General features: G+C 46.2%; 2 protein-coding genes across 2 annotated transcripts in view; one reads left to right on the top strand and one right to left on the bottom strand.

The window, feature by feature from the left end:
• Window positions 1-432: 432 nt before the first annotated feature.
• LOC119720909 (ovarian cancer G-protein coupled receptor 1-like) lies at window positions 433-1,332 on the bottom strand. Its single transcript, XM_038190776.1, has 2 exons — window positions 955-1,332; window positions 433-819 (listed from the first exon to the last, which is right to left on the bottom strand). The coding sequence occupies exons 1-2, from the start codon at window positions 1,330-1,332 to the stop codon at window positions 433-435; spliced, it is 765 nt and encodes a 254-aa protein (XP_038046704.1).
• Window positions 1,333-14,191: 12,859 nt separating this feature from the next.
• LOC119720908 (semaphorin-1A-like) overlaps window positions 14,192-23,157 on the top strand; it is a 40,265-nt gene continuing 31,299 nt past the window's right edge. The window contains exon 1 of the mRNA XM_038190775.1: window positions 14,192-14,378. Within this exon, the coding sequence (XP_038046703.1) occupies window positions 14,222-14,378 (157 nt within the window). The 5' untranslated portion in view covers window positions 14,192-14,221. The remainder of the gene's footprint in view (window positions 14,379-23,157) is intronic.

The raw sequence follows: 23,157 nt of genomic DNA, 5'->3' as shown, positions 1-23,157 counted from the left end.
TTTTTTACCATTGGAGTCCATTCTGAAAAACGTGCCGAAAACCTCATACAATTACATATAATTTATTCTAAAATGTAGACTAGATTCAAAACACTACCGTCTTCCAATATTGTTCATGTTTTCCCAAATTTCATACTGCCAGAAAAAAAATGGGAATTGAAAGAGAAACCAGCACGGTTCTAAATAGTGAAACTGGAGCTAGACAACTCAGAGTGCACACCATTAAACATTTTAATTAATTAAAATAGTTCATTTTAGTCAATGCTTCGATTGAATGAATAACTCTCTCAATCGTCTTGTCCCTCAATTCAGTCTGGTGGAGTAAATTTACATTTGAATAAAGTGATATTTCACTCTTGGCCAAAGTGCAGTAGCGCGATGGTCATTACCCATAACCCATTTCGACTCTTGTTTTTATTTACCCGTTGACTGTCATTTTGAACTCTTGCATGTTGTAGTTCTGGGTCGTGTTAGTGGCTGCTGTCGGGATAAGACAATCATACTGTTCGTTACCTGGACGGCAATCATCGTACAGATCGTCTGGCGGAAAAGCTTGTACTTAAAACAATAGATGATCGGGTTGGGGCAACAGTTGCATGCCGTCATTTTGGTTCCGATGACATTAACAGGTCCCTTGTCGTCCAAATCGATCCAACCAATGTTGAACATGAAGTAGGTGACCTGGCTGGGAGTCCAACAGACAACGAATGTCACAAAGACAATGACCAGACTTTCGAACATGTCCCTTCTTACCCTGAGAAGCTGATGCTGCTGATGCATCTGCTCCGCCCGACCCACCTCTGATGTCGTTATATGGTCCTGGTCAACGATGGTAGTTTTCAGGGACATGAATTTTGTTTAACGCTTCAGCGTCCTTGCGATGCGTATGTAACAGAAGAGCAAAATCACGGTGAGAAGGGAGAACCGGAGGCAGATGATAAGCGGGCCCATTACCTTGGAGGATTGGAAGTTTCGGAAGACACACGTATGGCCGTCGACGACGCTGTAAAGGAAGAACGAGTAGGATTTGATGAACGTGACAAGCAGCCACATGATTGCTATCGTTGCTGCTACTCCCTTGCCGGAATGAATCATCCGAAAGCGGAGGGGTTTAACGATGTTGATGTACCTGCCCAGAGTCAAGGCAAGGAGGTTGTAGGTGGACGCGACGAAGAGCAGAAAGAGGGTGACATGCCCGATACACACACGGCACAGCAGCTCGCCGCCGATCGTATGTGGTAAGGGAATGTTCAGCTGCAGAATCAGCAGCAGCGAACCCAGAAAGTCGATGATTGCTTGATGGCAGATAATCGCTATGGATGATGTGTGCATGAAGGGGACTCGCCAGATAACCGTGATGATAAGACCATTCCCCAAGACACCTACCACGCCAATGATGTGTTGCGCAGATGCGGTATATCAGTGAGATACCAGCCATGTTCTACAAGACACTATGTTGTTGATAAATCTGAACTTTACTTTTCAAACAGATCTATCTAAAAATGTACGATCAATTATTATTGCAATCTTACATTCTATAATAAATTTTCTTACGCAGTAGATTATGTTATACATGTATAACTGCAACCTGCAATATTAACTAAAAAAGGGTCAGTAAACTCGTTTTATGAATTAAAAAAACAAAATAATACGTTGTTGAGAGAGAGATAATTCCTACTTCGAACCATCCGGTAATCTGTTTTAATGAGGGTTTGCAACTAAGTGGGTCATTTTTATTTTGTTTAAGTAATTGCAAACAGCAAATTTGCTGTATGTAATTACCCTGCATTTCTACTTTTTTTCAGCCATCCGAGTGTTGGTATGCAAAGCAATCACATGTGCATTTCTGCCCCTCCAGTCCATTTTGTGATCCGAAATATATGGCTGCGTTCGATTACCTGACACGTGTAAGTAAAACTTACACGGAAACGATCGACTAGCTATCACGTGAAATTCGTGGCTGCTCCCGAAATTCGGCATGTAAATGTTTAGATGATTGAATATTCTATGACAGGACACCCTGCTTACTTACAAATTATACATGCCCTTTAATAAGGCCTTTGACCGCTAATTCCCTTCAAATATATTTTAACGGAAACGTAGATTTGCAGAGCATAGTAGGTTATTTCCAATAATTAATATTCGCAATGTCCGGTTCATTTCATATTTTCAGTAAGTCATTATACGAACAACGAGTTTGCTGTTATTAACCTGTCTTCCACTTTTTTAATCATCCGTGCGTTAGTATGCAAAACAACCCCAACATAATCGCTGGGATAAAAGAAAAGTCAAATAGAACCACTCCAGTATACCAGAAGTCCAATTCAATTCAAATGCAATTATGCTTCCATGCAAATGATTAGGAATGTGTAATTCAAAATGGAGATCGGCTGAGAAACGCACAAAAGAGGCAAACGATGCCAAACAGTGAAATTGACCGTCACAAATGGAAATTTTGGTTAATATATCTCGCTCTGGTGGCGATGCTGTGCCTATAAAAGAAAAAGAACTACAAGAAAAATTAGGTTTGAAATAGCGCCCTCTTCAGAGTACATGCCATATCTCGCATCAATTTGTTTTCGGTGTTTCTTGTGGTTTTTTTTTTTAATTTATTGATTGATTTATTTTTTGCCAGTAATGAATTTCGTCATGAACGGTAACAAGTTAAAAAGTCGAGGAGTCGGATCGAAGTGAAACGATCCAACTAAGTAGAAACCGCATCGAAAAGAAGCAAACCTCTAAACTTCACGATCATTATTATTATAAATCATATAATCAACCTCAAAATGTAAAAACAAGGGCACACAAATGCTAAAGAGTTTAATAGTAACCGATTGCCTAATAAGCTACTTCGCGAAAAGAAAACGTCGACGGTGGTAATAGTAATATATCAACATGTAAATATCAGAGATCATCAGACGCACTCTTCTTTCTTCATCAACAAATTATTAGTGGGAAAATGTCTTTAACACCCATTCCGCAGATCCCGGTCGCATATTCAAATTTTTAAGCAATGTATATGAAATATTTCCTGTTTTCTGAATCATATTTTGTCAGTGGCCAGCATGGAATACAACCTAGACAGATTATATTATGATAGAGTACCAAAATGTTATTCCAATATGACACGGTTTTTTTTTTTTTTGGCTGATCTATTATTACTGTGGCAATGACAAAAGCATGTGGTTTTCCACACTCACTTGTTTCTCTTCATTTTTTCGTACGCTGTGATTTATACGTCCTGTCGAGAATGAAAGTGACCCAGTGTGCCATCACGTACCGCCCTCCGTGCCCCTGACCTCGGGATAATAATATTAACGCAGCCAGACTGTATACACGTAAACATGTATTCGGATATGGCAAAGTTCCAATAAAGTTTAACACAAGAACAGATTCCCGTGACGCGTGCATATAGCTGGAACGTCATTCACCAATGGCGTCTGTGCTGTTCTCATGGCCGATGTTTCTCACTATAGCAATTTGCAAAGCAGGTAAGATTCACTTCATTGCGATATCCTATATTAAAAAAAATTATATTAAAACTGGAGGATACAGTAAGGGTTATACCCTAACTGTCCTGAATGTATTCAATAACCTTAACGGGTGCTTGGTTATTGTGCCGTACACCTTCCCGCAAACCTCCAAAATTGGGGAGGGCAGGTCGGGAGAGCGTCCGAAAGGGAAAAACTTCTTGGAGCAAGTGGCTGATTGTTTACTAGCGGTTGTTCACCGCTTGTCACGTGACAATTAATTATCCGGGAATTCAGAGCTCGTTAATTGGTCAAACGATTACAGGAAGGCTACCGAATGCCCCAGCCAGAAAACTGTGCCGATGAAATGTAATTATGCAATAATTATTGTGGGCTAGCCAGCGCACGTTCCCACGCTGAGCGCTGGAGATCACAAAGAGAGCGCATTCCTAACTTGTTACATTTCTAGACAGGCGCACATACCGCGCCTTCCCCATTGTATAGTAACGGGAATCCGGAGCTCGATCTACTCGGGGGGTACAACAAATTCCTAAAAGCCCGCCGGAATTAACCGGGAAAAATCGGTGTAGTTCCCAGACCAAAAGATTCTGACAATTCCCTTTGAATCTTAGGTCCGGTAGCCTCTGGTAATACATTGTATTACAATTTACGTCACGTGACTAAAACGGGAGGAATTCCTCCTTTTCCCAAAAATTTCCAAAGTTTGCCGAATTCGTTTCGTCGACAATCGGATAGCGTCCGAGTATGTCCGAATATAAATATAGGTTTAATAAACTGCTAATTGCTTATTAAATTGTTTTTTAACTGAGTTGATAATTAATATTAATTGCTTTCATTTAGAAAACTTGAAATTCAACGACGATTTTGTGCATCAAATATATACTCGGATCGTATATGGGCGAACTTTTTGCTGCGTCATGTACTATTTTGAATTTGACGACCGTTACTGAGATTTTCCAAAACTCGGTCTTCATTCGGCTCCGCCTGCTAACAGTGCTATTTGGGTGCCTAATTTTGAAGATTCCAGATCAACATAAGGCAATGTTATCTTACAGAAACATCAAACTGTATTATCATAACTGAATGATATCATACGAAGCAAGTGATTTACTTTAAAAATTGATCAGATCGAATATTAAAAGCTAAAAGTGATAAAGCGAAATCGGAAACGAAGCCGAGCTTTGGAAATGGGCCATCAATGTCGTCATGTTTATTTTTAGCCACGGAGGCTGCCTGACCTAAGATTCATCAGGAAGAGTCAGAATTGTTTGTCTGGGAACCAGACTAAAATCGGTGATGTATGGCCGAGCTGGTGCTAGTCTGGTTCCCAGTCCAAAAGATTCTGACTATTCCTGATGAATCTTAGGTCAGGCAGCGTATTTTTTTTCCTAGGAGGGTTAGGGGCAATGTCATGAATAATTCAGTTTTTCCTTTGAATCATTGCAAGACTTAGGTTCTCGTTCTATTTTCCCTTTAATTTAAAATTATCTCAGTGATAAATTTGGAGAAGAAAAATAGCTGATGAAAATGAGCAGCGACGACGTGAATTCGAACCAGTGATCTTTGTATCCATAAGCTCATCTCGCTATCCACTAGGCTACTGTGTGGTAGCTCGACGACACCCGTTCTTTTAAATGCTTTAATGTATTGTAACTAGTTGAGTAACTAACAACAATGCTGTTGATGTCATTGTTCGTTCTCATGTATAAACATAATGTTCCCATCGTAACTACTGAATTATTCATGACATTGCCCCTAACCCCCCTTAGAATAAAAATTACGCGGTCAGGCAGCCTCCGTGGCTAAAAATAATAATGACAACATTGATGGCCCTTTTTTTCAAAGCTCGGCTTCGTTTCCGAATTCGCTTTATCACTTATAGCTCTTAATGTTCTGATCAAATTTTTAAATAAATCACTTGCTTCGTAATATCATACAGTTATAATAAACAGTTTGATATCTCTATAAGATAACATTGACTAATGTTGATCTGGAATCTTCAAAATTAGGCACCCAAATAGCACTGTTAGCAGGCGGAGCCGAATGAAGACCGAGTTTTGGAAAATCTCGGTAACGGTCGTCAAATTCAAAATTGTACATGACGCAGCAAAAGTTCGCCCATACGATCCGAGTATATTTGATGCACAAAATCGTCGTTGAATTTCAAGTTTTCTAAATGAAAGCAATGAATATTAATTATCGACTCATTAGAGGGAATATACATCATTTGCTTTTGCTGTAATTTTCAGAAATGGATGGAATTGGGGGGTTGGAAATATATAGCAAATATAGTTACACTGACTTTTTTGAGGTTTTGGGTTCGAAAATGCTATACAAACCAAAAAAAACCAATCATTTTCCTGTAGTCTGGTTCCCTGACTCCATTTAAGAAGAAACAGGGCAGTTTACATGTATTGGGGAATTGTAAGGTAAGGGAACCAGTCTAGCTGGCTTGTACCCGTTCATAGTTGTGTAATCGATTGCAATCAAGTGCGATGGTCAACTGGGGCCAGTATTGGAGAAAAAGCCAGTTTTTTTCAAACGCCGATCGGCCGATCAGCGTTGGAAGTTTATACAAAAATACCACTTTTCTTGAAAATGACAGTATACCAGGTGCCATGATTTTACAGTATGCTTTTCACTGTCATTTACTAGCAGTCCAGCAAGGTATTTCAAAATGATTGGGTAGTTTTATTTTTTGATGTTTGCAAATGTTGTATTTTCCCTTTAAAGAAACAAATAAGTAATTAGCAGTTAATTAAACTTATATTATATTCGAAAATACTCGGGCTCTATACGATTGTCGACGAAACAAATTCGGCAAACTTCTGAAATTTTCGGAAAAAGGAGGAATTCCTCCCGTTTCATTCACCTGACGTAAATTGTAATGTATTACAATGTATTACCGGAAGCTACCTGACCTAAGAATCATCAGGAATAGTCAGAGTCTTTTGGTCTTGGAACCAGACTAAGCTAATGCTTGACCGGGACCAGCGTTGAGGGCGCCGTCATGACCTCATAACGTCTACGCTCATGAAAATAGTGCTAGGCCCTACGTGGAAGCGCCACTCGGTGCTTACATGGATACAACTGGTGTGGCCTCCCATTTGGGGCGCCCCCAGGCTGGATTTGCCCATATACCGGGGGCGGGAAACCGTCCGAGCACGCATCAGGCGGCACAACCGGGTGTGGATCTCCCCCAGCAGTACTTTCGTCCCCACTATCGCAGTACGGTGAGTCCTGACCTCCATTCGGAGCAGGCCCGCACTGCACGACTCTTTGGGACGGAGCCAGTTGACTTGCTCCGCACACAAGCCAGTGGGGCGTAACCGACAGAGTTGCTCCACACGGGAATCCATGGAGCGGGGCGGACAGAGTTGCTCCGCACGGGAGTTTAGGGGCGGACCCGACAGAGTTGCTCCGCACACGATTCAATGGAGTGGAACCCGTGGAGTTGCTCCGCACGGGAATTTATGGGGCGGAGCCGACAGAGTTGCTCCGCACACGAGTCAATGGAGTGGAACCCGTGGAGTTGCTTTGCACACGAGTCAATGGACGGGAGTCTGTAGAGTTTCTCCACACACGAGTCAATGAGGCGGAGCCGACAGAGTTGCTCCGCACGGGAGTCTATGGGGCAGAGCCGGCAGAGTTGCTCCGCGCACGAGTCAATGGAGTGGAGCCCGTGGAGTTGTTCGGCAGCAGTTGTTGTGGAGCAATGGGGCAGAGCTGCTCCGCTTACAAGCCAGTGGGGCAGAGCCGGCACGGTTGCTCCGCACACAAGCCAACGGAGCGAAACCGACCCGGCTACTCGGCCGTACAACACTGCAGTTGGGAGATCCCCTGGGACGTCACCACCCGGTGCTCCCAGGGGGGCCGACCCGGTTTCTGCCGATGTTTGGGCGGCCCCTAAACAGGCGGGGGGCGCGCTCTCCAAGTGCCTGTCAAGCGGGGGACTACAACGCCTGATCACTTCGGGCCGGGGGTCGGAGATCACTGATGCTCCCCAACAAGTTTGACGGGACCTCGTCATGGTCGGATTACTTGATCCGTTTCGAGAGCGTTACAGCAGTCAATCAGTGGGGTGAGGCGGAGAACGCGATGTTCCTTGCATCTCACCTAAAGGACACGGCTCAGGAGGCATTGGCGGATATGGTACCGGAAACGCGGAAGGAATATTCCTCCATTTTGGAACACTTCAAGCAGCGGTTCGGGATGACAGCACAGATTCCGCTACATCGGGCTCAGTTGTCTATGCGTACGAGGGGCCGAGACGAGTCACTCAGTAGCCTAGGACAATCCATCCGACGTTTGGTGTTGAAGAGCTACCCGAAGCTGCCCACACTGGCCCGTGAGGATTTGGCGGTTAAGGCTTTCCGCAATGCCCTGCGAGAGGAACAGCTGCAGCGTCACATCTTCTCCAGGAAAGCGACGACTTTGACCGAAGCAGTCACTCTGGCGACCGAAATGGAAGCATTTCTCGAGTCGCAAGCGCAAAATAAAAAAGGGAAACCGATGGCTATGGCCTCCTCCAACCCCTGCCGAGGAACCAAGATCGGCTGCCCGGGCCGTGTACACACAAGGTGCGCGTGCCCGGGTGGAGTGCTATGGGTGCCACGAATTTGGACACGTCAGGCGGTACTGCCTTCATCAGAAACGGCAGTCTGCCTCCTTCCAGCCACGACCACAGACAGAGGAAATACCAAAACTTCCTGTTCCGGAGCCGGCTGTTCGGGCCAGGCCGGCCTCGGGTGGGACGTCTCAGGCGAATTACGTGGCGGGGAGGATCGCGGGGAAACCAGTGCGTTGCCTCCTAGACACCGGAGCAACAGTGAGTCTGATCTCGGAGCGAATCTACAATGCCTGGCCCAGTACCGAGTGACCGAACCTCCTTTGTCTTACAAGTGGGGGATCTGCGCGCAAACCACACCTTTACTGTGGCCGATATCGAGCCAGACATTATACTCGGAATTGATTTCTTTTCGAAGTATCAATGCGAGTGGCGATGGGGAGACAACGCCGTCAATAACGGGAAGGCGGTCCCCTTGGGAGGTGTTAGGAGACAAGCCCATGGTGGCGCGAGTGCAGGTAACAGAGAACATGAAAGTACGGGCTGGTCACGAGCCGATCCTCACTGAAGAGGTAAAGACCGAACCCCGGATGGGTGTCGGAATGGTGTACCCCAGCTTGGAGGATACGGATCATTACCGGGTCCCGGTCGCTACCGGCCTGGTTGACACAAACAATGGAACCGTGCCGGCTCGGGTTTTTAACCCGACGACCGACCCTGTAACGGTCTACAAAGGTAGCCACTTGGCTCTCTTCTCACCGATGGAGGGTCTGGACGTGATTGAGCTGGAGGACGGGCAACAAAGATCTGCCGTCAACCACCTCCCTTTGGGTGACACCGGACAGAGGACGGATGCCCAGAGTGAGGTACCGCTTCATTTGCAAGACCTCTACGAGCGAGGAGCCACGAACCTTGACCGTGTCTAACGTTCCCGGCTGGCTGAATTGCTGACGGCGTTCGCTGGAGCATTCACCGGCCATGACGGCAAACTTGGTCAGACAGAACTGACCCGACACACAATAAATACCGGGACAGCAACGCCTATACGTCAACCACCGAGGAGATTGCCGATACATAAGCGGCAAGAGGCCGACCGACAGGTAACACAGATGCTGCAGGACAGCGTGGTCGAGCCCTCCCACAGCCCTTGGTCATCCCCGGTGGTACTGGTCCGGAAGAAGGATGGGTCTGTGCGGGTCTGCGTCGACTACCGGAAAGTCAACGAGGTGACAATGAAAGACGCGTACCCCATCCCCAGAATCGAGGACAACCTTGACGCTTTGAGTGGGGCAAGGTGGTTCAGCACCCTTGATCTGGCCAGTGGCTACTGGCAAGTCGGCATGGACAAGAATGACCGGGAGAAGACTGCTTTTGGGATGCAGGACGGCCTGTACCAGTTCACCGTGATGCCCTTTGGCCTTTGCAACGCTTCTGCGACATTTGAGCGTCTGATGGAACAAGTATTGAGGGAGCTGCAGTGGCAGGTGGCGGTAGTCTACGTGGATGACGTGATCGTGTGGGGGGCAGACTTCGAGGAACACCACAAGCGGCTGACCACTGTCCTGGAGCGATTCCGAGCCACCGGCCTGAAGCTCAAGCCGCAGAAATGTGATCTCTTCAGGACGGAGGTGTCCTTCTTGGGTCACCTCGTGTCGGCCGAGGGAGTAAGGATGGATCCGGAAAAGGTCGCGGCGATCAGGAACTGGCCGCATCCAGCAAACCTGACCCAAGTGCGGAGTTTTCTGGGTCTCGCGACCTACTACAGGCGCTTCATTGCAAACTTCGCCGAGATTGCTCGTACCCTCTATGCCCTTACCACCAAGAACCAAAAGGCGTTCTCCCGGTCAAGTGCTTGCCAGTCAGCGCTGGAGCACCTCAAGGACGCATTGACCACAACACCCGTGTTGTGTTATCCGAATACAACACATCGTTACGTCCTGGACACAGATGCCAGCTACTTCACCATCGGAGCAGTGCTGTCGCAGGAGGGAGACGATGGTGAACGAGTGGTTGCCTATGGCAGCCGCACCCTGTCTAAGGCCGAACGCAACTACTGTACCACTCGGAGAGAGTTGCTGGCCGTGGTCCATTTCGTTCACTATTTCAAACTTTACCTTCTTGGTAAACGGTTCCTGCTCAGAACGGATCACGGGTCGCTGCGATGGCTGTTAAACTTCCGCGAACAGGAGGGGCAGACGGCCAGGTGGATTCAGAGGCTGGAGTGCTACGAGTTCGATGTGGAACATCGGGCGGGTAGGAAGCACACAAACGCCAACGCCGTCTCTAGAATCCCGTGTGGCCAGTATGGGCGATCCAAGGAAGCAAGTCAGAAATGCTTTACTAAAGAAGGCCCCCTTGCTCAGCGGGACTCCTGGAAGCCTGGGACCAAGAGGAACTCAAACAGGAACAACGGAGTGACCCTTAACTGTACAGGATCGTGCAGCGGCTGGGGGACGGGGTCCCCAAACCCAGTTGGCGGGACGTCTCGGCGCTGGGTGAAGGCCCCAAGTACTCGTGGGCTAAGTGGGAGACACTGCGGCCGTCCCAATGTGTATTGCAGGTGAAGTGGGAGCAGCCCAATGGCGAACCTTCGGTATGGAAGGTCGTGGTACCACGAGCGAAAGTAGACGACTTCTTGCGACTAACGCATGACATTAGGACTTCAGGACATTTGGGGATCACCCGGACCATCGCACGGCTGAGACAGGCTCCGGTTTTCTGGAGGGGGATGCGACGCCAGGCAGAAGAGTGGTGTCAAAAGTGCCACAAGTGTGGGTCCAAGAAGTCACCTCCTCGACCTCTCAAGGTCCCAATTCAACAGTACCTGGTAGGGGCTCCGATAGAGCGCCTCGCGATCGACCTCACGGGTCGACTCCCGAGGACGAGGACAGGGAATTCTAGCATCATGGTGGTGTCCGACTACTTTACGAAGTGGGTGGAGGCGTTTCCGATCCCGGACCAGACTGCTCAGACGGTCGGCAGAGTCCTCGTCGGACAGGTCATCACCCGGTTTGGAGCATCACCCGGTTTGGAGATCCACACGGATCAAGGGAGGGAGTTCGAAGCCGAGCTCTTCCAGGGCACCTGCAAGCTGCTCGGCGTCCAAAAGACCCGCACCACGCCGTTCCACCCCCAGTCCGACGGGATGGTGGAGCGGTTCAACCGCACAGTCAAGACGATGCTGAGCCTGTTCATGAGAACCAGGATGATTGGGACGAACACCTACCGTACGCGATGATGGCGTACCGCTCCTCCCAGCACGACAGCACAAAATTCACGCCCAACGTGCTGATGTTCGGCCGAGAAGTGCGACTTCTGTTGGACCTGGTGGTGGGCCAGCCGGAGAAACCAAAGGCAGGCGCAGCAAGGCAAGAATATGTGTAGGGGTTGAGGACAAAGATAGAGCGCGCCCACGAGTTTGCCCGTCATCATCTGCGGTAGAGCCAGACATATCAAAAGCGACATTACGATCGTCGAGCAGAATGTGCCAGCTATTAGCCTGGCCAATCTGTGTGGTTGAATACCCCCTCCAAGAATGTGGGTCGCGCGCCTAAGTTGCATTGCTGGAGGGACGGGCCCTTCGTGGTGACGCAACGGATGGACGACGTCACGTTTCGTATCCAGAAATCCCCTCAAGCCAAAGCCAAGGTAGTCCATTCCAACCGGCTCAAGCCATATCTGGGCGACGCCCAAGTGGACTGGTTGAGGCACAGAGCGCAGCACCCACCAAAGGGGAGGGGGGGGGCAATCGAGCCGCGGGGGGGGGGGGGGACCGCCACCAACCAAAGAGAGGCGAGTGATGCTACAACCGAGTCCGTCAACTGGCACTACCAGTGAGGACCCGCCAGCCGAGGTGGGTGGTCCGTTAACCGAGGAGGAGCCACCACCAGTTCCGACGGGGAAGGGGACACTGCCGTCGGAGGCGACGACGGCTGCTGCTCCTGATGGGCTAGGCAGCGAGGACGTGGGATCCAGTGCAGAATTGGCCGAGCCCGAAGGGGGACAGCCATCTCCCCCACCATCGGCGCTGGTCCCTGGGAGAGTCACCCGGAGTGGCCGGAAGATTGTCCGACCAGGCCGTTACTGCCAACAATTAACCAAATGTCTTTCTGTTTCTTCTACCTGCAGGATGGACCCGGCCCCGATACATTGCCCGCACTGCGCCAAGAGGTTTGGCAGGAAGGAGAAATTGCGGAGGCACGTAAACACCGCGTGTGTGGCGCTCCACGCGGAGCGCCCATACCCCCGCGAGAGAGGGTGCAGAGTCCGGTTATTAAGGGCCGACGTCCGCGCCAGACACCGTCGTTACTGCCAGGGGCACATCGTGGCCGTGGTGATGGCGGAGGCCGATGCGTTAGAGGTGCATGCCAGTGACGACGACATGGACCAGGTCCCGTTCCCGCCTCATCCCTCCCGGCAGGTGACCCCGGACCTACCTCCATGCGGACGGTGTGGTCCGATAGGTCGGTCCCCGTCGCCGCCTTCCCTCAGACGACAGGGAAGTCCAGTGTCTTCAGGGAGGCCGGGGGCCGCGACCACCCGGAGCGGTCCTCCCGGCCTTCCCGCCCTGAGCAGGGCAGGTCGCCCGGTCGGCGAAGCCGGGACCGAGCCGAGCGACCCCGCCAGCCATCACCCCAGCAGAATCCCGACCAGCGATTCCCATGGAGCCGTGCACAGGGCAGGCGTTGTCACTTCGGCAGAGCGGCAGAGGCCAGCCCCGATCGCCCCAGCCGCCACGGGCAGAGGGCGGAAAATGACAGAGCCCCCGATGGCCCCGAGGTTCCGGCCCTGCCGTGGCATGGACAGCGGAGGGTTCTGCCGGTCGGGTCTCGGGTGAATCTTCCGGACGGGACCTGGTTACGACTAGAGACGGCCGGCGCCCTCCAACAGGACAACACAACCAGGGAGGCCGCCACGCACATGGTGGAACTCCTCTGCAAGCACGCACGAGACGAATGGCGACTGGAGAGGACATTCCATGGAGTGGACGAGAACGGTCACCGGCTGATGCGACCACGAGTGGTCCACTCCTACGAAGTGCCTGGGCGTCTCCTCCAGACGTACCAGGGACAGCAGTACGCCCAGCACTTCGTGGACCCCTCCGTGTCCGCCCAACTTACACTGGGAGGAATGCTAGCCCCCTGGAGCGCCTCCGCCCCCGCGCTACCCTGCTGGCGTCCCTCAGGGGTTCTGGAAGCAACTGTTCCGGCAAACAGAAGTTCAGCACGGGCCGCCAACCACCAACTAGACCTTTGACGTTTTGATTTCTTGTTCTTCGCTTGTATTTCTTTTTGTTGTTGCCTTGATTGCGGCAGCATTTTTTTGTTGTTGTTGTGTCATGCGCCTCCGGGCCGGGTCTTCCTGGTTGCCCGGTTACGGATGCCAGCGCTCTAATTGGGGACAAACAAGGTCTTCGAGGGGGGCGGTGTGGCTTCCGTGCCAGTAGGCCGCCAGAGGGCACCAGCGCGGTCCCACGGTGGAGCCGCGCAGTGGAGCCCCTGGTGGCCAGCCGGGGAGACCCGTTCTTCCGGGCGGCGCATGCGCAGTTGTGTTGTTGGGGCCTCTTTGTTTGGGATAATGGTTGTGTTTGACAGTGTAATTTCCGTACAGAATAAACAGCCTAGAGCCAGCAGAAACGTTAATACCTGTGTGATAGTTCTCCTTTTGTGTGTGTGTGACGAATCCCAGAATCGTTCAACGCTACAATACTGTGTAAGGAACTGGGTCATTTTAATCATCTGATATCAATAATCATGCTTGGATTCAAGTACTCCTTTTCTGTACTTCAACTTTGGAGGAGCATTAAATCCTTTTAAAGAAAATTGCACAGTAATGGCGCCTGACTACCTTTTCCATTCTCCAAAATCCTCCAAATTTTAAAACCTGCTGGTTTATTCTGATGAGTCTCAGAGAGTTAGAAATGCGAGTAAACATGTACATAGTCTAATTCTTTCTCTTGTTTTTTTTTGACCCACAGAAAGATCAAAGATAAACCGCATCCTTTTCTCCTGAGTTCCGAGGAAACCTCTGCAATTCAGTTTGCAACATCTGATCTGTGCATTCATCATCGTCATCTGCTTCCATATCGGATCCTAAATTTGTTTTGCCTTGAATTTCTATATTTGTTTTAAAACTACAAACCTGCCAATAAAAAAAAAAAACTATGGAGAAATTATTACCAGTGAGGAGGCTTGTTCACAGGACCTGGGTGATATTAGTGCTTGAATACCTGGTGTGCTATGCAAGGGTCATTACAGCAACGTCGGGCATGTTTCAGGACCAAGTCCCGAAGTTTGTAACACCAGAAAGTTATTACACAGGTAAGTCACATTTAGCATTGTCCTCGTATTTATTTGTCGTGTGGGTTCGTTGACACACACCATGTAGATGATTCAATTGCAATTCATGGTTTGGTTACGTACGTACATGACTGACTAAACAAAACTTTGAAACCTAACCTTGGTCAACTCTAAGAAAATAATCTCAAACTTAATACCAAATTTTGGAAATTCAATATATATTTTTAAAAAAGACTTAAAAAAAAAACTCCCGGGAAAGTCATGCATTTTTATATTGAAAGTGAAAAGCAAACAAATGTGTTAAAGTCGGTGTACAATGTATGTGTAATTTTTACCTAGCAAATTTCCCTGGTTACTGGAAACTTTTTGATGGTCCAAAGAATTCATGTATAGTTTCATTTTACTCGAGAGTTGTGTTTCATTTGTGTTGGGTCTAGTGAATAACTGTCCGTTTACCTGGTGGGGTCGTACAACACAAAAGTGCAGCAGACTGCAAGATAATCCCCAACAATGCCACTTTCTATCTGACTACCTCTCCCATAATAACGTTTCAGGGCTTCTAATCTCCACTTCCATTGATAAGACTTACCTGTCTTCGATAAAAGAAGCGGGGACACAATGAGAACCATTCCCAGGTGCGGCAAGGGCGGATCCAAAACACAATTTTTGGGGGGGCCAAAAAAAATTTGGGTCCCCCCAAAAGTGGGTCAAAAAAATTACGGCGTGGGGTTCGGGGCCCGCTTAAGACCCAGAAATTGTTTTGGATTCTAGATGCTCTGTGGTGGGATCTGAGGCAATTTCTGATCACTTTAACCAATGTTTTTTGAGGAAAAGATGGTGATGTACTCATTGCCTGCCTTTATTGCGATGTCACATAAAAAAAAAAATGGTTTGGTTTTTTTTTTTTTGGGGGGGGGAGGGCATGGCCCCCTTTGCCCCCCCCCCTGGATCCGCCCTTGGGGTGCGGAAGGTCATTGGAAGACGATTCTCCCCCATTTTGAGTACGTAATGTTCAAGGCACAAGTGGCAATGATCGTGTTTCTACAGGAACGGTATTTTTCTGGACACTTGAGACGGAAACAACAAAGATTACACTACTTATTTTCTTCACATGCTAGGATCCTTTTCCATCGTATGTTACCATCTTATTTTTTGAAAGGGCAACTTCTAAGGGTATTATTTATATATCAGTGTGGATTGTTTGAAAATTGTTTTGGAGCTGGATGTAGAGATCTCTGATAAAATAAGGACCTCACACACAGGGAGGTTCAAGTAACAAGATTTTTCTTGATGTGATGGGGACCAATAAGTTGTGAAAAAAGGGCAACATGCGTCTTCGAATTTTTGTAAAACAAATTTATCGCAAGTGTGGACACAATCGTTAAACGCGCACAAAGGTATCCCCGCTGCTATCTGATAGTATTCTAACTTGCTTCAAAAACATCTTCACAATAACCCGAGCCAAAATATATTGACCTATGCGATTGAACAAATCTCGTTCACTCTCTGCATGTTTTTCCTAAAGGCTTAACGTACCAAACACCACAAATATAATCCCTTATTGGCTATGGGTATGAGTAATCCTGTAGTGAATTTCTGACGAACACACTTAATCTCCAAATCATGGTCGTACATTTAAAGAACAAGATTTACACACATAATTTTGTTTTTAAACCTGTAAGCATACTCGTTGAACATTGTGGCTGTAATATTTTGATAACAAGATTCAGCACATTTGATAAGCCATGAAATTAAGTTTAAAAAGTACTAACATATCAGACAGCCCTAACCACAGGCTGGCACATTTCTTCATAATTTCGTCGAATGCTCAAAGAGTTTTTCAAGTGAGTGGCAGACTAAATAAACAGAGCGCGCCCAACCCGCTAGACTGACTGTCAATTCCTTTGCACAGTGCAGTATTCCGAAATTCTTAGCTGCCCTGTGGTAATACAGAACATAGAATTGGAGCTGCGATAATAACGTAAATTTTCATTTGATACTTTTTTTTAAGTTGATGTTCCATTTAAAACTTAACCCTAACCTTACTGACTCCCTCAAAATCCATCCCCATATTTTGGGGGATGTTGGCAGATAAGCCATGTGTACCAAGTAATCAAAATCCACCATCACCAGAGGTGGATTTCAATTCCATGGATTTGGTCCTGAAGCATTTTGTGAAGCAGAGTGAATGATGGATTCTGATGAACATGGTCTTCTGAGTAAACTAAGCGGGGAATTTAGGGTCAAGGGTGGGGGGGGGGGTGAACGAACATCGTTATCTAGGTACAATTGTTAGCTGGGCCCCTTTTTTAAAATGTTACGTGTGATTTATATGTTACCCACACATTGTGATATTAGGCCTACCCACACGTTGCCTGTTGTTTTTCTGACCACAAAAAAGGTCAATAAAAAGTGTCAATAAAAAAAAAATCTTTGTAGCTGTGGGGGATTTATCAAGAACTTGAATTGTAAAGAATGATTTATGCGTGGATTTTTCCACCAAAATCTCATGACAAACCACCAGGATATGAGATAAGTAATAAGTAGTTGAGGATAATGCTCCAAATATGTACAAATATTTGTTGGGGGTAGAGGCTACCAAAAACTACCTTCCAAGTAAAAACCACCATGCAAATTTGCTCAAGATAACACAATATTTGTGATGGACAGAAAGTCATCCATTTTACAAACAGTTCTTGTGTTTTTACACTCCCACGAAGGACAATGCATAAACTTGGAGTTCATAGAAAAGACTACTTACAAAAATTGAACAGTACTACAGAAGTTGTATTTATTATGCTAATTAAAATATATGTACATGTACCCAACCTTGATCCTGTCAGCCATTTATGTTTTGACCTTTTCATGTGACAACTGTCTATGACTCAAGGTTTACCCAAATTTAGAACAAATTCTCCACTTTTTAAATGCTGAATGCTTGAATTAATTACCGACTTCAAGTTCAGGATAGTGGTTTCATTCAGCTGGACAAACAAGATATAAGCTTCAAAATTTAAATGGCACTCAATTAATGTTTTATTCAATTTGATCAATAAGATACATTCCCAAAAATTATAAATTCCCTCAGTAAATCATTCTCATATACCTGATATGTAGATCTCAGTTGACACAAAATGTCATTAGTTCACTGGATTTGAGGTAAAGTTCATGTGTACAACCAGTTCTGAACTGTTTTATACAAAAGTTTCTCCAAAATACATGCAACTTTGCCATCGATGGCAATAGCTAGCGCATGCACCAATAGAAGCAACCATATAGTGTGTGCCAGACATTTGGGTTACTGCCAGCGCAACTTTGCCATCGATGGCAATAGCTAGCGCATGCACCAATAGAAGAAACAGTATAGTGTGTGCCAGACATGTGGGTTACTGCCAGCCATACATGTAACCATGCGTGTACCATACATGTACTTTGGACACCGCTTTTCTGCCTTTAATTCTTAGGTTAACTACTGTAAAATTTTGTACGAGGTAAATGTGTATAAAATACATTGTACTAATGCAGACCCTGCCCTTTGTAATCTGTCCAGCCACAAATTCTAGAGTCCTGCACATAACAGACTGATAACACCTGGCCAACAATGGAGGATGAATCCCCTTATTAGTTGTGCACTGTGAACCTTCCCATTGTCAGGAATGAGTTCAAGCACATTCCTTTGGCATACCGCAGGCAACTTGATGATAACATTATGGTGGGGAACTCCAAAGATCACACAATTTGAAGAAACGGGGGAATCTGAACATTTTTGTTTCTATATGTATGCGACAAACATTGGACATTCTTGGTATTTTTCAGTTGATTTTTTTTTTCAAATACAATCATTTAAAATGATTTAAGTCTAAGGACAGTGTAGGCTACTTTAAATTTAAACAAACAAAACATCCATTATTAACCCTAACTCCTTACTGTCTTTTACTGTACCAAGTCCGCCAAAATACATCAATCACACTGCTTCCAATGCATGCTTTGCTTTGGGCCTCTAGGCCCAAGTCCATCATACTCCTCAATATTTAGTCAAACCAGGCCTGCAGGACCAACAAGTCCCCCAAAATTCATCAAAATGGGGGATGGATTTTGACGAAGTTGGAGAGGTTAGGGTTAATTGCTTTCCGTTGACAACATTGTACATGTTTAACATGCATTCATAAATACCTCAGACACTTTAGCCTATTCCTATTGGTCGAGAGCCCGTCACGTGGCCGGTCTTAAACGGATGATAAAGACATGGCTAGCTGGTCTTAAACACTTTTCCAGTGTCACAATAAAATGTGGACTCCGAAAAATCCAGTGCCTCTTATCGTTTCATTGGTTGAACGTTCACAATTCTCACATAGGCATGCGCAACACTACCAGGGAGTCAGAATTTTATAGTTCTAAATTCAAAACGCAACGCGCCAGGTGCGTTCTGCGCGACATCGCGCAGAACATGATACGCGCGCGTCAATCTCCATAAAAGGGTTGTTTACCTATTACTCGCCAGCTGAACACTCCATTATTTTGCAAGAGGGATGTTTCAAAAAGCATAAAGTGAATTTGTGGAACAAAATCGGGATGTTTTGAACGAATTATATGATTTTTTTTACCGGAGAGGTATTTATGAATGGGAATAAATGTGTGCTCCGTCGGTATTTATCACTCTGTTTAAGACCACTTAGAGTCTGGGTGCTGATAATTACCCTCGCCTCCGGCTCGGGTAATTATCAGCACCCAGACTGTAAGTGGTCTTAACCCTAAAGGGGCCGGGGGGGGCGGAATCCGCAACATTTTCCGTGATAGCCTCTAAAAAAATTGTTTCGCGACCCGAGCTGTTATGACTTTTTAGCCTCAAGCTTTGCGCCTCTTTTGATACCAAAAACATAAAAATCGGACCACATGTTGCCGCGAAGCGAAATATTTTCCGGCGCTACGCGCCGTGAAAACTGAATTTTCGCATACACATCGTGTACACAGAGCAGAATTGCCATTCGTACATATGAATAATTAATTAGCCATAATTCTAAAACCCTTTGACCTATAGTCATGAGATTTCTTGGGTATGTTTAGGAAGAGTTACTCTATGCATGTGCCGAGTTTCAAAATTTTTCCTCACTCGATGGCCGAGATCTTGGGGGGGGGCGGAATCCCCCCCCCCCCCCGGCTGAGAGATGGTCAAAATAACCAGGCCCCTTTTGGGATAAACAGAGTGATAAAAACCTTCAGAGCACATATTTATTCCCTTATTCATTCAACACATACATCTATACATGTTCTTACACTGAAGGACCACTAACTCTCAAAAACACTTTTGAAAGGACCTTTCTGAATCTCAAAAACCTGCTAGTCTGCTTCTCCATAGGATAGTATCCCGATGGTACATGTATGAATTCCTTGTATTTCAAACTTTCAACTCATCCCAAATGTTGTCGATGATTTAAAAAGAACTGCACGCGTAAGGATCGAGAAAAGCCAAGAAAATAAATGCACTCATGTGGACCTGGCGACTTCAGTTTTCAAGTCAGACAGAGTTCCATGCTGTACAAAGTTAACATTAGGCTTTTCATTAAAGTTCTTCTTGGAGAAATTCCCATATACCCAGGGACTTCTATTTTCCGCCAAAGGGGAAGAGTGAATGACCCATGAAGTGTCAGATTTGATCTTCACTTCCATTCAAACAGGATCCAAACAAGTCAGGCAGAAAAGTCCCTTTCAGCATTTAGCAGGTTCATGTTACAATGCCTGGGTCAGCTGTCCCATCAGCACACTACACACCCCGTCAGCATATGAGCCGTCTGTATTGGACGTATACATAGCGTACTTGCAGCGCAGATGCAACGCACGCTGAACGGCGAGCGGCGAAAATGCGGCGGGAATACGCTCAGAAGTGCGTCAAACATGCGGTCGGCATAAGTCGGATGCGTCCGGAATACGCTCGGCATGCGCACTGCATACTGACCTATTCGCAGCCCAAATAATAATGTTGTGTACTGCATACGCAACTCATACGCATCTCATACGCAATGGATGCGCTGAATTCGTTACTTGTACGCTAGATGTGCGTCGCACCTATGTCAAAGTGATCAAAACATTTCAACGTTAATTGAGCGTACGGCTGCGTATTGAACACTTTTGATAAGGAAGTCATAAGGAATTAGGATATGCAAAGGTGAGACAGAATGCGCGCTGATAATGGCTCGAGCCGAACCTGCCAAGCACATAATTATTCCCTTGTTGTCAAAGAAGCCACATGACTGTCTATATGCTGTGGAATCGTGGTGGATCGTCGCGTCTTGGGTGACATGAGCATGGTTGATATTATTTTGCATCGGGATGCTGCTTGTTTCAAGAGAATCACACGATTTCTCAGTTTTGTGTCCTGAGTATTATTTTTCTGCTTGATGCCGACGGTTCCGTCGTGGTGCAAGCAAACCGCAGGTCGACCTGAGGCCGGCTTAAGGGGACTCAAGAAAGTTTCATCTGAAGATCAGATCCGAAACTGCGCTATAGAGCAAGTTCAATCGAGGACCATTCGTCAACTAGTGGTTAATACGTACAATGTAGCAACGTGCAAACATCTCTGGTCAAACGATGGTCAAAACATCATGAAACTCTCTTTGCCCAGGCTCCCTGCTGTGACTGGTCTCAAATATTTGACATAACTAGTCAAACTATAGTCTGTAGCGTGGGATCGAGCTAAGACAGTAAACTACATGAACAAGTTCGGGCGTGAACTACATGTATAGTTGATCTTATAACACCTTATCCACAGATTCTGTATCTTTATTGGCCGAGAGCGAGTCACATTACATTCGCTATTTTTGCTATCTTGCTGTGCACGGCCAAAAGTACTATACCCGTAGCAACCAAAGTACTATACCCGTAGCAACCAAAGTAATATGCGCACTGTGTGGAAAATGCAAAGGGGTGTGTGTGTTGCAACAAATATTGACTGCTTCGGTGATCCATGGAGCATTCTATTTTCATAGGCTTCGCCTCGGGAAAAATATAATGCTTCATGGATCACCTCGGGAGGCTAGTTTTTACTACACCACTCGAAGCAGTCAAAATGTGTATAATAGTTGGACTAACGGCGTATGAACGACGGATGGTGTGACTACTCTTGTCGACCATTCGGAAACTGGACCACGGTTGCATCATTGGTTACCAATAGCCATGCACATCATAAAGCGATCGACGGGGAGCCTAGACCAAAAAGTTTCGTGATGACATTTGGACCATTGTTTGACCAAGGGGCATTTGAACGTCAGAGCACAGGCATAAATTACGTCATAAATCAAACACTAGTTATACTAATTTTGGAGGCTTATCATCCTAACTCACAGCTGAGAAGCTGAATAGCGTAAGGACGTTCAAATGCCTCTTGATGTGTTAGAATTAGAACACGGAAGTGCAGGAATTTCCGCAGCAATGATTTAGAAGCTTTTAAGGATAACCCTTAGCCTTGACATCGCTAGTGGAGCTAGTGATGGAGCAAATGCCAACAAACTTGTGGAAAGCTTTGTCACTGCCTCGGAAAAAGTCCTGGAGAAGCATGCACCATCAAAGATGCGGACACAAGCGGAGTGGGCTTCCTTCCCCTGGTATGACAATGACATCAGGAGAGCAAAACAAGAGAGACGAAGACAGGAGGGGAAATGACTCAAGACTAGACAGACATCCAACCGGGAAAATTATAGGAACCAATATCATCTGGTTAGTAAGCTGATAGAGAAGGCCAAAGAGACTTACTACAAGGATGCCTTGCATGGTGCAGATGCAAAGCAGACATTTAAAACATTGAATGAGATCTTAAAACGCACTGATAGAGTTTATCCATCAATTGATCATCGGCATGCCTTGTGCAACAGATTTGCTAAACATTTCATTGATAAAGTGGCTTAAATAAGGGCAGGCATAGACAACAACCTGTCCAGCTCTAACTGGGTGCAAAATCAAAATCAAAGTATCAATAATCCTGATTTCAGTGATTTATGCTCATTCAGGGAACTTGAGAGTGATGTAGCGCAAAATATTATGACGAGTTGTGCAACCAAGTCATGTGATCTGGATGCGTTTCCATCATGTTTCATGAAGGGAATCTTGGATGCTATTACACCCCACATCAGAGATATTGTAAACAAATAACTCACAAGTGGTATTTTTCATTCTGCTTTGAAGCGAGCTATTGTAACACCCATATTAAAAAAAATCCTTAGGCTGCAATGATCTCAAAAAGTACAGACCAGTGTCCAGTATTAGTTTCTTAGCCAATGTGATCGAGAAGGCAGCTCTCATTCAAGTCAATGAACATTTGGATAGCAACAGTCTTGAAGAGGTATTTCAATCTGCCTACAAACGTCAACACAGTACCGAGACTGCATTGCTCAAAGTCAAGGACGATCTTGTCCGAGCCTTTGACCAGATTCGTTCTGCCTTCCTGATCATACTTGACTTATCCGCTGCCTTTAATAGCATTGACCACGAAATTCTTCTCCAGCGTTATACGTTCAACTTTGGTATTAAATGCACGGCTCTGCATTGGTTTAAATCATACTTGACTGGTCGTACACTTCAGATGTGCATTGGTGGACAATAATCTGATGCCTTTGATTTGAAACTTGACGTTTCACAGGGATCCATAATTGGACCTAAAACGTTTATCATGTATCCACAACCAGTTGCTCGTATTCACAGTTTCATTTTATGCCGATGACATTCAACTTTACATAACCTTTAATCCCAACATTCCAGGTGAAGCTGCTGTTGCTCTGCATAGGCTATCGATATGCGTAGATGACGTTCG

Source organism: Patiria miniata, unplaced genomic scaffold (genome assembly GCF_015706575.1).
Source record: "Patiria miniata isolate m_02_andy unplaced genomic scaffold, ASM1570657v1 HiC_scaffold_9, whole genome shotgun sequence".
NCBI classification, from domain to species: Eukaryota; Metazoa; Echinodermata; class Asteroidea; order Valvatida; family Asterinidae; genus Patiria; species Patiria miniata.
This window is presented reverse-complemented; position numbering and strand designations above follow the sequence as displayed.

What these genes read in the sequence shown, in the direction of transcription:
- LOC119720909 (XM_038190776.1), bottom strand. Translation starts at nt 1,332, where the DNA reads ATGCACACATCATCCATAGCGATTATCTGCCATCAAGCAATCATCGAC. An exon ending in GAAACTTCCAATCCTCCAAG is followed by an intron (nt 820 to 954) that starts GTAATGGGCCCG and finishes ATCGTTGACCAG; the next exon opens with GACCATATAACGACATCAGA.